We start from the raw sequence: 14186 nt of genomic DNA on the forward strand, positions 1-14186 counted from the left end.
GGACGATGACGTCGACGCGCCGGAAGCCGCTCGGGCTGGCCGAAGCTGTGGAGTCTGCGGTAGGATCTGGTCTGGTGGCGGCAGGTTCGACCCCTGGGGGAGGGGCGGGGCAGGACCCGACTTCATCCCGCAGGGTCCCAGCTGCCTCCTCGCAATCGCAAGGCCCCGCTGACCTCCGCGGGGGCCACGGGAAGGGATCGAGGCATGGGGTCCCAAGGCCTCGGCCATCGCCCGCTGGGCGGGAGCCTGGGGTGCAGCGGCGTGGCTGGGGTTGTTGACGAGGTAATGACCGAATCTCCCTTTCGCTGCTGCAGGAGAAATGGCTGCAGAGGAATCCCAGCGCCTGCTGGGCTCCGGGGAGCCAAGTGAGCCGTGGCTGCTGTCTGCCGAGAGACTCCCTGCGCCTGACAGCTATCTAAAGTAAGTGTTCCCGTTTCCCCAGCCAGGGGCGTTCCGCACTGCACAGCGTAGCTGGCCAGCCTGCCTTGCTGCCTTCGCCCTCCCCACGCTTACACAGTCACCACACACACTCGATCACCATGCGCCTTCCTGGCCTTGGAATCAGTGAAAACCGAGTTCTGGCCTGCAAGCGTGCCCAGGCTGGAAATCGTTATACAGCTGGTGCTACGTTTGTCCTTTAACAAAGGGCTACACTTTTACATAGTCCAGGTTTTAGCAAGCCTTGCGAGAAGTTGCCTGGATGAGCAGGTTTTGACAGAAAAGTGGTCAGAAAGTGTCTGATTATTGGAGTCTGTTCTGTATTTGGCAAACTGTATGTGTAACACATTATTTATTACCACTGACACTAAAAGCAATAGACTGTTAAGTTAGCGGCTTGACCAAAATCAGTAACGAAACAAATGCTGGAAAACTCAGATAACAATTTTTGCAACATTTCTATACACAAGAAATGGGTGGGCCAACCTGTATTTTAAAGCTTTTTGTTCTACTCAAAATATTTAGAATAACTAGTCAGAAACCAGCACAGATTTTGGTTAAAAGAAAACATAGGATTGAGTTTCATTTCTTGGTCCATATAAGATAACTACTGGCTCTAGCTATCATCTGCATACACCAAACAAGGTTAAGAGATTTTAAGGAGCTGATATAGTCTTTACATGAAAACCCTTCACCAGAGGATGACGGAAGTAACTGTGAGAAATGAACAAAACCAATGTTAAACTGTGGTCATAATGTCAGCTGTTTTTCTGTAATTAACTTTCCTTTTACTCATCTACAATAAATACGAAGCACTTAATTAAACCAAAAGTGATATAAGCACTTCCAAATATTTGACTTCTATTAATTTGGAAGCCATTATTAATCTTGAGAGAAGTAAATTCTTGTTACCAATAGGTGAATGTGCCTGTAAAATAAGCTGTTCTTCATACAAGTCTGCTGTCGCTTTGTCATTGTCTATGTTTGGGAAAACCTGTAGGTATTTTGTTGCACCAATGCTGTGTCAACAGTGGAAACTATGGTGTAGACTGAACAGATTTACATAGTATTAAAAAGACTTCTCTCTGCACAATAACTTCTGTTCTTTGTAGCACTGGTGCAGAAAAAGCTACGTTTTCCTAGCATAGGGGAGGCTATGGATAGATACAGTCTGGATCATGTAATATCTTCATAAAAGCCTTCACAACTATTCTTTATCCTTTCTCCTTGGAATGCTTTTAGGACGCATCTTTTTTAAAAAATATTTGCTATTAGAGACAAATTTATTACAGATTCTTGTGGTCTTAAATTAATGCCTTTTCAGTACGTTGGATTTTGATTTCTAGAGAGTAGGTTCAACTAGCTGTCTAATAGGTTAACCAGTGTAACTGGCTAGCGAGAGACTCTTTGAAAGAATATAACTCATGGTGATTTTTAGTGACTTCTGCTTGAAGTGTTGCTTATTTGTCTATGCCTTTAAGAATCTGTATCTTATGGAGGCTATGCATAAAATCTTATGTACCTCAGTTTTGGTGTGATATCCTGCCTGATTCCATAGAGTTAAATCAAAGGAAGCTATAAGGAGGAAACCCACAGGATAAGAAACAGTGACAGAGACCCTTGGAGTAAACAGCTTCAAAAGGAGTGAAGATAAACAATGGGTGAGCCATTAATTGGGAAGAAGCTACCTACCTGGCTCCATCCAAGTTAGAATGGTTTACTCTTCCCAAGACTAAACCTAGGATCAAAGGAGGCTACTTAATCATTGCAGGACTTCAGGCCTAGAAAAGAGAGTAGGTTGAGTGAATTGCCAGGGAGCATCAGTGAGAGCTGACGGCATGCCAGGAGAGATGCAGACTGAAACACAACAGCCTGCTTCTCCCAACCCAGAGATGGAACTAATGAGCTAGATAAAACATACCTAAAAGTTGGCAAGGAAAGATTAAGGGTTAGGTAAGGGAAAATATACATATAGATATTCATTGGTTTTACCCTTGTGTTTTGTTTTGAAGAAGCTGTTTAATGGAAGGGCTTACAAATGAAAAACCCACCTGGACCTGTTGCATTAACACATTGGGAAACAGGGCAGCTGCTACTCAGAGATCTAGGCCCAGCATAGTTGAATGGCATGGTTCTACCCAAAGAGGGGTGAAGGTAGTGAGGCCTATACTCAAAAGGGACTAAAAGGGATCTAAAGCACAGTTTTCCCTGTAATCACAAAACTAGTCCTTAGTAATAGACAAACATTAACTTTCTATGGCCAAATATATTTCCTAAAACCATTGAATCTACTTTGCAAATGTTCTATATTTATCTATTGAATGCCTGAAAGGTTTCTTTTTTGTACACTGACATCAATATGTGAAGTTGAGAATCCTGATAAATCAAATGATTAAAGATGAGAAATTTTTACATTCTTTTTTAACAGAACTAATGCAGTATTTTGATATATCACAGGTAAATTTTTCCATAACCTTATGGAGAAAAAGGACTTTGAAGCATGGCTTGATAACATTTCTGTTACATTTCTCTCTCTGACGGACTTGCAGAAAAATGAAACTCTGGATCACCTGATTAGCTTGAGTGGAGCAGTGCAGCTCAGGCACCTCTCCAATAACCTAGAGATTCTCCTCAAGCGAGACTTCCTCAAACTCCTTCCACTGGAACTCAGTTTTTATTTGTTAAAATGGCTTGATCCTCAAACCTTACTCACATGTTGCCTCGTGTCAAAACAGTGGAATAAGGTTATAAGTGCCTGTACAGAGGTATGGCAAACTGCTTGTAAAAACTTGGGTTGGCAGATAGATGATTCTGTTCAGGATCCTCTGCACTGGAAGAAGGTTTACTTGAAGGCTATTTTAAGAATGAAGCAACTGAAGGACCATGAAGCCTTTGAGACATCCTCATTAATTGGACACAGTGCCAGAGTATATGCACTTTACTATAAAGATGGACTTCTTTGTACAGGTAGGAAGCCCAGTAGCCTTGGAGTCTATTATGATGCTTAAACATTTCTCATCTTTGAGCTTTACTATTTGTTTGGTAACAATATAGTTTGTTTAATCTGATAGCAGTGCTGAGGAGGGACGGAATTGCAAGGAGTGAAGGTGGGAAGCTGGGAGGCCAGGCACCTAACACTTAAGTTAAAACTATTGCCGTTGTGTTTCAGTGTAATGTTGAGACTTCATCAGTCCCTGAAAATGAGGACTTTCCCACTCATGTAGGGTGACTTATTTAATGAGGAAATACTTCATTTTAGACAAACATGATGAAAAGTCCAGTATAAGATTGGAAATTAGATGTCACTTTAATGTGCCCAGCTATCTTGTTCTTAAACTGTAGGTTCAGATGACTTGTCTGCAAAGCTGTGGGATGTAAGCACAGGGCAGTGCATATATGGTATCCAGACACACACTTGCGCTACAGTGAAGTTTGATGAACAAAAGCTTGTAACAGGATCCTTTGATAACACAGTAGCCTGTTGGGAATGGAGCTCAGGGGCCAAGATCCAACATTTCAGAGGGCACACAGGTGCAGGTATGTTGAGCTCTTATTCAACTTTTAAGTCCATCAGTCAAATTGTGAATTTGTCCCAGTCAAATTAGAAATTGAGATTGGAGTTGAACCGTTGTACATGAGACACTGCTACTTCTGCTGTGTGCAAGTTTAATATTGTGAATCATGTATCTCTCATCTTTGGCGTAAGTTCTAGGCTTAGGTACACCCTGGCCTGTAGGGACATGGACACAATACAAGTGGCATAGTTCTACTAGGTAGCCGACAGAATATTTGGTGCCTGCTCAGTCTGACATGGAGCATAATTCACCCGGGCCTCTACATCATAAGCTGGGGGACCCCTCACATCTCTCTTCCTGTGGAGGGGATAACAGCAGATATAATAGGTTGCAGTAGCAGCTGCAGCTCCACACCCTCTCTCCATCCCTCTTGCAAGTCTCCTTCATGTACAACTTGGTTATTTGGGCTGGTCCCTGGAACCACAGTTTGCCCTTTTGAGTTGAAAGGGTATCTGGAATTTACTAATCTTGCTGTGTAAACATGCCCATTTAGAAATTCATCCTTCACGAAATGACAGGAGACTGCCCAACAGAACAGTTGAGGTTTTAAATGTAGTAAACTTTCTTTTTGGATGAGCTAAGACTTTTCAGAAGTAGGATATTTAAAACAAAATGACTTCTAGAACACCTACAATGGGGACTGGCCTAAATAACTAGATTATTCTACACTTAATTCATACACCAGTCAAAAAAAACCCAAAAACCCTGCTAATTGAGATACTGAGATAACTTCATGGAGAAGAACCAATAGCCTCAGGATCTAAGCTTTAAGGGGTGAAAACAACAGATTAATGTATCCAAATTTAAAGTAACCATTCAGTCTGTTTGAACTATTAGAACCTTTGAAGATTGAAGTTATTAGTCTTGGCCTGGTAATTCTTATCTGAGGTGGATACATGTGGAGGGTAGTGCTATTCATTGAAAATCCTTCTTGCTTGTAGTTTTTAGTGTGGATTACAACGATGAACTTGATGTTCTGGTCAGTGGTTCTGCAGACTTCACTGTGAAAGTATGGGCCTTATCAACAGGGATGTGCCTGAATACACTTACTGGACACACTGAATGGGTCACTAAGGTAGGTTTGACTTAATGTAGTCAAATCTTGCTTTGCAAGACACCATGCCTGTGTGTGTTTTGCACACATCCCATGTCTCCTCAAGTGGTACTCTTTCACTTGCACCCATGGAGGGTGTGGGGGAGGGGTGGGCTGTCAGTAACCATCATCAGAGATCAGCACTTGACAAAGGGGTTGTCATTTGTGATTCATCAAAGAAAATTGCTGTTAAGATGTTACAAAATAACCTTTCAGCAGAAGAGAGGTAAGGTGGGGGAAGGTAATATCTTTTATTGAACCAACTTCTTTTAGTGAGAGAGACAAGCTTTTGAGCCACAGAGCTCTTCAGGTCTGGGAATGGTACTAAAAGTAGTTACCTCACCCTCCTTGTCTCGCTAATATCTTGAGACTAACATGGCTACAACTACATTTCAGCAGCAGAGGCACTTAGCAAAGTTACAGTTAAAACTTTCAATCCACTTACATGAAATAGTACTTATTGAAAAGTGAATGGAATGATTAGGGTTCAGTGTCTGATTCCAGGAAAAAGTGTGATTGTACTGAAGCCAAGCTACCCTGAAAGGTATAAATACAATGAAAAAAGTGCTGCTTGTCTGTAAAGTGTACAGTCAAAATAAAGGTGAACATAGTTTTCTTAAATAAGGAAACTGGAATGCTTAGTTCTTAGCTGCTCAGGGGGATTCTAATGCCCAGTTTAACATGAAAGGGTTTTCTATCAGTGAGTTGTCAGCAGAGGGAACACAAAGACTTACTTGTTCTGGGTTTCTTTTTGATGACTAAGTATTCTTCCTTAAAAGAACCTGTGCCCCAAAGGCACAATGATAGCAGAATTGTATTTAAATCTCCATTACTCAAAATGTCAAACCAGAGACATTTTTAGACTAAATTTGGATAGGTAATTTAACATCTTACAAAATAAGGAATCTGTTTAGTGAGGTCTAGACCTGTTTAACTATTTCTTCAATTGCAGGTGGTTTTGCAGAAGTGTAAAGTTAAATCTCTCATGCATAATCCTGGGGATTATATTCTTTTAAGTGCAGATAAGTATGAAATCAAGGTATGTACTGTGTCTGTCTAAATATGTACCACAGTGCAGGGAAGTATAGTATTTTCTGCATTTAGGGCATGCCTTGGAGCTTTTAAGAGCACATAGGCCGCATAGAAAAATCCATCAGTGAAGAGTTGTATATAAGAAAAACAGGTCTTTGAAAGCTAGTAGTGGTTCTGTGCTTTTCTTCATGTTTTAAGACTGAGTACCAAATGGCTGGGTGTGAATTAAATGGATAGACTGAGTTTCTAGTAAGGCATAAGTCCAAGTGCCTTCAGTCCCTGCCAAATGTACTTTGTTGCAAACGCTTCTTCAGTAGAGATGTGTATGGGTTGTGGGGGAGGAGTTAGAGCTGCACAATGTTTCTCATAAGTGTGCTCACTGGGACTTTATTAATCTTCTGATTGGGTAGAGAAAGCTAATACAGTTAAGAGGACTAGCAATGTTTTTTGATGAAACATTTGTTATTGCTAAACCTAGCCTGTTGTTTTTGTTCACTTAATCTGTATGCAAGAGACTTCGAGTATTAACCAAAAAACACACACATACTAAGACACATACTATCAATATTACTATTCTTCTGTAGACTGAAAGCAAGGAAACCCAAAACCACCAAGTGCTTTCTGTAGTCAGGAACTCCACTTCCAGAAATTGTCTGAAATATGTTTAAATTCACTAGTTGGTGGTGGTCCAGAATGACCACCACATAAACAAGTGCAAAGCAATCATTGTCCGTTTGTTCATGTAGCAATTTACAGATTGCGATGCTTTATAGCAGGGGTGTCAAACTTGCTGATGGTGTTGGGCCAAATTCTCATAAACTGCACTTCACAGGGGCCATGCAATACCTTCTGCCGAAAAATTCAGGCCAACTTCCCCTTTTTGGTGGCGTGGCATCAGCCCTTTTCGGCGGCGGGATTTCGCAGGGGACTGTGTTGCCAGACTGAGTGCATTGCCGCTTTAAGGGATTTCTCTGCGTCCAGCATCGATGCTTTAAGACATTTCACGGACTCTTAAACTGGCAATGCCGTAGGCAGAGAAATCTCTTTAAGTGCCAATGCCTTCACTTTGGGCAGCAGCATGTCTCAAAAAAACTGGCTGGACCAAAAAGGTTCGGCCCGCGGGCCGTATGTTTGACACCCTTGCTTTATAGTCTGAGAAACTGGATTTTTTTTAATTGTAGATTTGGCCTATTGGAAGAGAAATAAACTGCAAATGCTTAAAAACCCTGACTGTATCTGAAGATCGCAGCATCTCACTGCAGCCCAGACTGCACTTTGATGGTAAATACATAGTGTGCAGTTCAGCTCTAGGATTGTACCAGTGGGACTTTGCCAGCTATGATATTCTCAGGTAAATCTTTCAGTTTGAGACTAATGTGAATGTGAAGCTTTACTGTTGAGGTTTAAAAAACAATCTTGTTGAAAATCGGTAGGGTAGACTTCCTGGAAACACAGATATAGAACACAGTGGCTGCATATCACACACAATCTTGATGTGAAAATGTTATAAACATGTACTTGGATTTAATTGACCCACTTTCATCCTAGTTTAACAAAATAGGCCTTACTCTGTCAATTATTGCATAATCCACTGTTACACTAGTTCTATCTTGCCCCGTAGGCTCTAATACCCCCTTCTGTTTCTGATGGGAATAGTCTATATTGTGACTTTTCGGTCTAAATCACTGACCTGGTTCACTGCAGTTGTGTAAATAAGAACCAGCAGTGGCAGGGAGCTTGCTTCCGGAGGGAGAATATCTCATTGCTCTGTAGTGACTCATTTGACCACACTGGGGAGCCATTTGGTGGGAGGAGGCAGCATAAGGACCATCCCTCTGGTGGTAGTGTTGAGCTTGAGACATTGTATCATAAAACCCCTAAGAATTTAGTGGAATGATGTAGTCAAATATCCTGCAAACTGCAGGTGGGGTTGTCAGAAGAGATGATTAAAGTCTGTTCGGGCCTTACTCTTAATTGTATGCTCAGTCCCAGAATAGTGTTGACATCCAAGATCATAATTTCCCAAGAATAGGATTTATTATGGAAATACTGACATCTCTAACTATAGTGGCTTGAAGGAGACTAGATCATTCAACCAACTGTGGCTCTAACCCAAAAGAAAAGCACAATTTTCCTTTGGTTACCTGTCTTTGGGTAATTTCACCTCTTAACCTGGCTTCAAATATAACTTTGTGGAACATTTTCTAAGAAGAAGGCGTGGTTCTAGAGCAGCCTCTAGGGCAGAAGGGAGAGAACTCCATAGAAGTGAGGGATTTCCTCTTAGGAACACTGGGTACAGTTTTCAGAAGTGCTTAAGTCTCACTGACTTTCAGTGAGATTTGGGCTTCAAGACCGAGATCCTCAAAGGGTATGTAGGAGTCTACCTCCTACTGAAATCAATGGGAGTTAGGCACCCAAGGATCTTTTGAGAATCTGGGTCCAAAGGCGTAGGCAGCTTTTGAAAATCTTACCCTATGTTTTTCAATTTGGCACTTGAGTATAAGCATTTCAGCTCGAGGGTTCCTGTTTAAGGAAACCACTTTTTAAAAAAGAAAAAAAAAAAGATTAAGGATACGTTGAAGATAGCAAATGTAATTTTGTTCCCCAAATGAAATCACTGTTTAATTGCTTTCTATTTGCATTATAAACTTAAAAGACAATGAATCTCACTTTGTATGGTGATGAGCACATTAAGGCCCTGATTGCTGTTAGTGTCATACAAATAGTCTGACTGGATTATTAACCTAAAAAAAAGTTTAAAATTTAATCTGTTAAAGCAGTTTTAATTTATTTCAGCTTGGAGAGAGCCACTAGCATCCTCTTGTTTCTGCTTTGTGCCTCTCTAGTTTCCTATACTAGAAAAAGGCTGAGTTGCAAGGGAACTAAATAACTTGTCTTAATATTCATTTCCAAAAGACACTCTTCTCTACCACCAGTACTAAGCGCATTTTAAATTATCATACAGATTTCTAACCAACAATAGAAAAGCTAAATTGAGAGCTGTGGGAGAGGGGTGGGAAGGGTAAAACTGGCTCCAGACTCATCCTGTCCTGTATTCTTTCTAGGTTTTATAATGAGACCTCCTCTTTGTAACTAACACCTAACTGTCTTCCCTTCTCCTAAAGGAAAGAGTAGATTTCCCTGTCCACAATGTGTGAAGTGAAAAAAAATAAATATCAAAGAGTCAGGAAGGGGAATACTTTTTTAAACCACTGTTAATCTAAGATGCTAGTAACAAGTGAAGAGTAATATTACCTTGAGACAGTCACTGCCCGACAAAAGACAGATTATTAATGTAAATAGTTAATCAGCATCTCAAATTAGATATTTTTTATAAGTCAGCTGCATTTCTGCCTGAGATCACGAGGGGGCATTACATTCTTGTTTGACCTTGCCAAAACAATACTGAATTCCCTAAATAGATTTATGCCAACCTTTCTTCCCTTATTTTCAGATACAACTATCTTGACTGGTTTGTGCCTTTTTAAAAATTGGAATGACACTTGAGCTACAAAAATTTCACAGATTCCTTCATTGGATTTCTAAGGATGGCAAGCTTTCTGTAAACTAAAAGTGCCTACACATTTAGGATGTGTGGTACCACAGTGAATTAATGCAGTCCTTCCTCATGGAAAGTTAACCAAAACCAAGTCTGATATTAAGAGGAAGGCTTTTGGTTAAGATCCACAGTCATGAAGTTTGAAATGGGCAATCTTAAATACACAGAGCCTGAACTGGAATTACAGACCTGGATTAGGGTGTATTAGCAGCTCTTTAGGGAAACTCATATGTATTTATTCCTTAAATCATTCTTTTCTTAGATTCCATTTTTCTTTCTCTGTAGATGCATATAGGGAATGAAGGGAATAAGGCAAGCTAGGTAATATACAGTGATACAGATTCTGATTTAAACACTGTCTTGTCTTTCAGGGTCATCAAACCTCCTGACTTTGCAAACTTGTCCTTACTGGGCTTTGGAAATATATTTGCCCTATTGTTTGATAACAAATACTTGTATATAATGGACTTGAGGACAGAAAAACTAATTAGCCGCTGGCCACTGCCAGAATATAGGAAGTCAAAGAGAGGTTCGAGCTTTTTGGCTGGTGAAATGTCTTGGCTAAATGGACTAGATGGCCAAAATGACACGGGCCTGGTTTTTGCCACCAGCATGCCAGACCACAGTATTCATTTGGTATTGTGGAAAGAACATGGTTGAAGAGGTGGCATATGGCAGGATCTTCATAAATCTGGGACTGGCAGCAGTGTGTCCATGAAAGAAGACTTTGCATGAACCAAAGTTGCACACCTAATGGTATCATCATGCAATGCACAATCATTTATTTTTTATTTTCTAGGGCATTTGGGAGGGATGGGCTTGTTTTGACATAATACAACACAGCATGTTAACAATATTTGTCACTGAATTTCATCTGTACTTATATTTAAGCATACATATTTGGGCTTTCTTGACAAAGTATAGATTATAAAGTTTAAATCACTCAGATCTATCAGTTAAGTCTAAAATGAAATGGTATTTGATCTGAAAGACTTCTGCCCTATATCTTTTGCTGAAACAGAAGGTGAAGCTACTATATTAGTAGGACAGGCTTTTATACATTCAAAGGCAAGTGCTAATCACAATACTAAAACTGCATCAGAACACAGAATACTCACTCCACAACTGCATGGTTTCCTCAATCAGCCTCTTCAGGAACTTGGTTTCTCCTTATTGTAACTGTAAACTGTTGTCACCTGAAGTCAAGGAATCAGTAACGTCCTTTTGCCACTATCAGAATATTTCTTGATTACAGCAATAGCTGATTTCTATTTAAGTACAGGGCTGTGTTGATGTGATATTCCCTTCCCTTGGCCAGATGGGGCAAATTCTTTGTCATAAACAGCATACATTACTGCAGGATTTGAACTTAGAGAGTATTTATTTTTGTGCCACTTCCATCCTAGCAGTGAAGTGTGAAAAACAATCTCTTCGTGGATGGAGAGTATACAACACAATAAAACCAACCTGCTGGTTTAATGTGCCATTGCACAGTTATTGAATAAATATTCTGAACTATGTCTTGGTCTTTGCTCAGGGACTGAAACATGGAATATTTATTTGTACAAAATTCTCCAAGTGTTTACCCATTATGGCTTTATTAGCATTGCATAAATATTTTCTAGAATTCGATTGTCAGAGCACAGTTTAATCCATACATTTAAGAAGAATATTAAGGGAAGGGAATAGTCTTATTTAAGTCCTAGGCAGCAGGCTTTAGGCTCCATGCATTGTGTGTTTAGTGACATCTAAAGGCTGTCCACCATCCAACAGAATGAGTGCTAATGAGTACAGACATACCTGTTAAATCTGGATTGGACAGTAGGGATGAAAATTGTGACACTGTGAATATAACCCTATTTTCATAAGAGTTCAGGAGTTCTAAACATGAAAGAATAGAACTAAATCCATTATACTCTTCTCTGATCAGTTTCACTAGGCCTGACTAATGTAGGGAGAAGATTTTTAGTAAATATTTTTAATAGTAGGTATTCAAATAGTAGGCAAATCTGATTTTTATATTTAAAAGTTGTATCCATCACTACCTGACTCCTTTGCTTTAGAACTGCGTTTCTACATTTTGAAAATAAAATTTCCCCTCACTGTCTATTTTTACACCACTTTTAAATGTAAGGCTCTTTAAAGATTGACTGTCCTTTACACAACACATTTACATGATCCTCACACTGTAATAGCTAAGCACTTCTAATGTATGTATCCTCACATCACCCGTTTCATAGGGCGGTACTGTACTTCTCTTTTTGCAGATAGGGAAGTGAGGACTAGAGCCTCAAAAGGTGTTTAAGCACCTCATGCCCATTGATTTCAGTCAGAATTACATGCCTAAATATCTTTGAGGATCTGGACCTACATGACTTAGCATGTTACACAAAAAGATAATTGATCCCAGGTTTCTTGTGTCTAAAACCAGGCCCTAACACCTGAACCATCCACCTCTTTACTATGGTAACTTGTTTTTTGTTGAGACAGGTGAAAATACACAACTTGATTGCAGACGTAGTGTGTTGAGGAGTGACATTCACTTTTTTTTTTTGAAACTTCACATCATTGTGGCCGAGGCACAGGGTCAGCTAATCACCACAGCCAATCAGATGAAACAAATATGGGTGAACTGTCAGTTTAGTCATGGTGTCACATCACTCCTTAAGAAGGTTTTTGGAAAATAATTTTTAACCCTCATTTTGTGTAGCAGGACTGAGGACAATGGATATGAAATCAATCTTTTTTTAAAGTTAATTTTTCAAGCCCCATATCGTCTCACTCTTCAGAAAAATGTAAACCATTATTTGGGCAGTAGTTGCATGAGTTATGAGAGCTCAGAGTGGAAATAGGGCTTATGAATATGTGCTCCCCTATGAAACCAAGTGGCTGAATGCATTCCTAAAGTTTAGTTTGAACCTCGTTTAAACTACAGAATAAGAATATGGGGAGGGCCCTTACTAGGGAGTGCCACTAGCAAGAAACAGAGCAGTTGCCACTTTAAGTACTACAAGTCTGAGAGGAATTTTGGAAACATTGTGAGACACAAAAATTAAGGGTGGTTGTCAGAGATCATCACTCTAGATTTCCAAAGAGCATGATAGGTGCTTTGCCAATTAGCACACCATCCATTTCAAGAGATTTTGAATCTATAACATTTTGGAAGACAAAATGGGCCTCTATCCTACCTTTTTCCCCCACCAAGGAGAAAGCACAACTAGAATGGGACAGTTAAAAAAAGCACTCCTACAAAAGAATTACATTAATGTGCTGTGCTAAGTGAATGTTAGGCCAGTGTAAGTGTAGGACCAATCTTTTAACTTTATGCTGTGTATCTATTCAATGGTTGTGTTAAGAACCAGTAAGTCAAATTTAGTTGAGCAAGTAAATATAGATTCATCATGAACTAGCACAGCCACATCTCATTGAGTACGTACAGTATTTGGACAAATGGAAAGAGTGCCTCAATATAATCAGCCAGTGCTTTACAGAACAGTTAAACCATAAGAGCTAACTCAAATCAAACTAAATGGACATGCTGCTTGTTTGATAGAGGTCTATGGATGATGATTCAGTAAGCACATTACTACTACTCATGACCTGGCACCATTCACTTTAAGTGCTGCTCAGTAGTACCACCAAGATACCAGGGAACTGCTTGTTATTGTAGCATCTTCTGTCCCTCTCCTTCCCCTGCCCCCCCCAAATACAATGTCTGGACCTACAAGGGTTTGACTAATTAGTGGTGCAGCATCATGAGATGAGGATGAAGAACTCTCCCCCACAAAAACATGTAACGGGGACCTAGTAAAGAGCAGTATGAACAGAACCATGCTACTTATCTGTGCTGTGGATGATTACTTGGATAATGCTTAATTCGATGGAATATATGTAAAATATTGAGAATCATTCTGAAAAGGTCAGCCACCAAAAAGACAATGTATCAAGCAGTTAATTCACTTCTTTACACTGGGAACCCAAAAGTGTAGTATAAGCGTCAAATTAAAAACTGCTGAATGAAAACATAAATGCTATGTGGAAACCCTGTATGAGTTAAACATCTTCTCTAATGCCCCAATCCTGCAGTCTGCTCTGTGAAGACAGCTCTGTACCTTCACAAAAAGCTCACTGATAAGGAACTCCATGGGGATGTAAAGCTCCGTGTAGGCAGATCAGATTGTGGGACTTCAATCTAAAGTTTCATTTGAGTAAAAGTTATTTATAGAAGTCAAGGCTATCTTGTCTACCACCCCAACTGGTAGATAGCAGGGAGTCTCTACCACCTAACAACGTTGCCAGATGTTTCCTCAGTAATCAGGGTTCTTCTGCATGGAGACCAGATTTGGCTTTTAGTATCTTAGCATACAAAACGTCACCACTCTCACTATTCATAAAGCATGAATGAACACATTACTAAACACGCTAGTGAAAGGGTGTCTTAAATTTTTCCTCCCTCCTCCTCACCATTCATTGAAAGCTAAGTGTGTAT

At 40.0% G+C, this 14186-nt stretch overlaps 1 protein-coding gene across 2 annotated transcripts; it reads left to right on the forward strand.

The window, feature by feature from the left end:
* Nucleotides 1–23: 23 nt before the first annotated feature.
* On the forward strand, nt 24–12852 carry FBXW2 (F-box and WD repeat domain containing 2). 2 transcript variants are annotated; one of them, XM_067541655.1, is made up of 8 exons: nt 24–59; nt 315–420; nt 2896–3405; nt 3781–3975; nt 4955–5088; nt 6059–6145; nt 7320–7489; nt 10069–12852. In XM_067541655.1, exons 3-8 carry the CDS (start codon nt 2916–2918, stop codon nt 10355–10357), a joined length of 1365 nt encoding a protein of 454 aa, XP_067397756.1. In that variant the 5' UTR covers nt 24–59; nt 315–420; nt 2896–2915; the 3' UTR covers nt 10358–12852. The 2 variants fall into 2 exon arrangements, with proteins under 2 accessions (XP_067397756.1, XP_067397757.1); XM_067541656.1 differs by lacking the exon at nt 24–59 and having other exon boundaries at nt 147–420.
* The last annotated feature ends 1334 nt before the right edge of the window (nt 12853–14186 follow it).

The sequence above is a fragment of the Emydura macquarii genome, unplaced genomic scaffold (assembly GCF_026122565.2).
Source record: "Emydura macquarii macquarii isolate MOO-44397 ecotype Brisbane River unplaced genomic scaffold, CSIRO-AGI_Emac_v2 contig_691, whole genome shotgun sequence".
NCBI lineage: Eukaryota > Metazoa > Chordata > Testudines > Chelidae > Emydura > Emydura macquarii.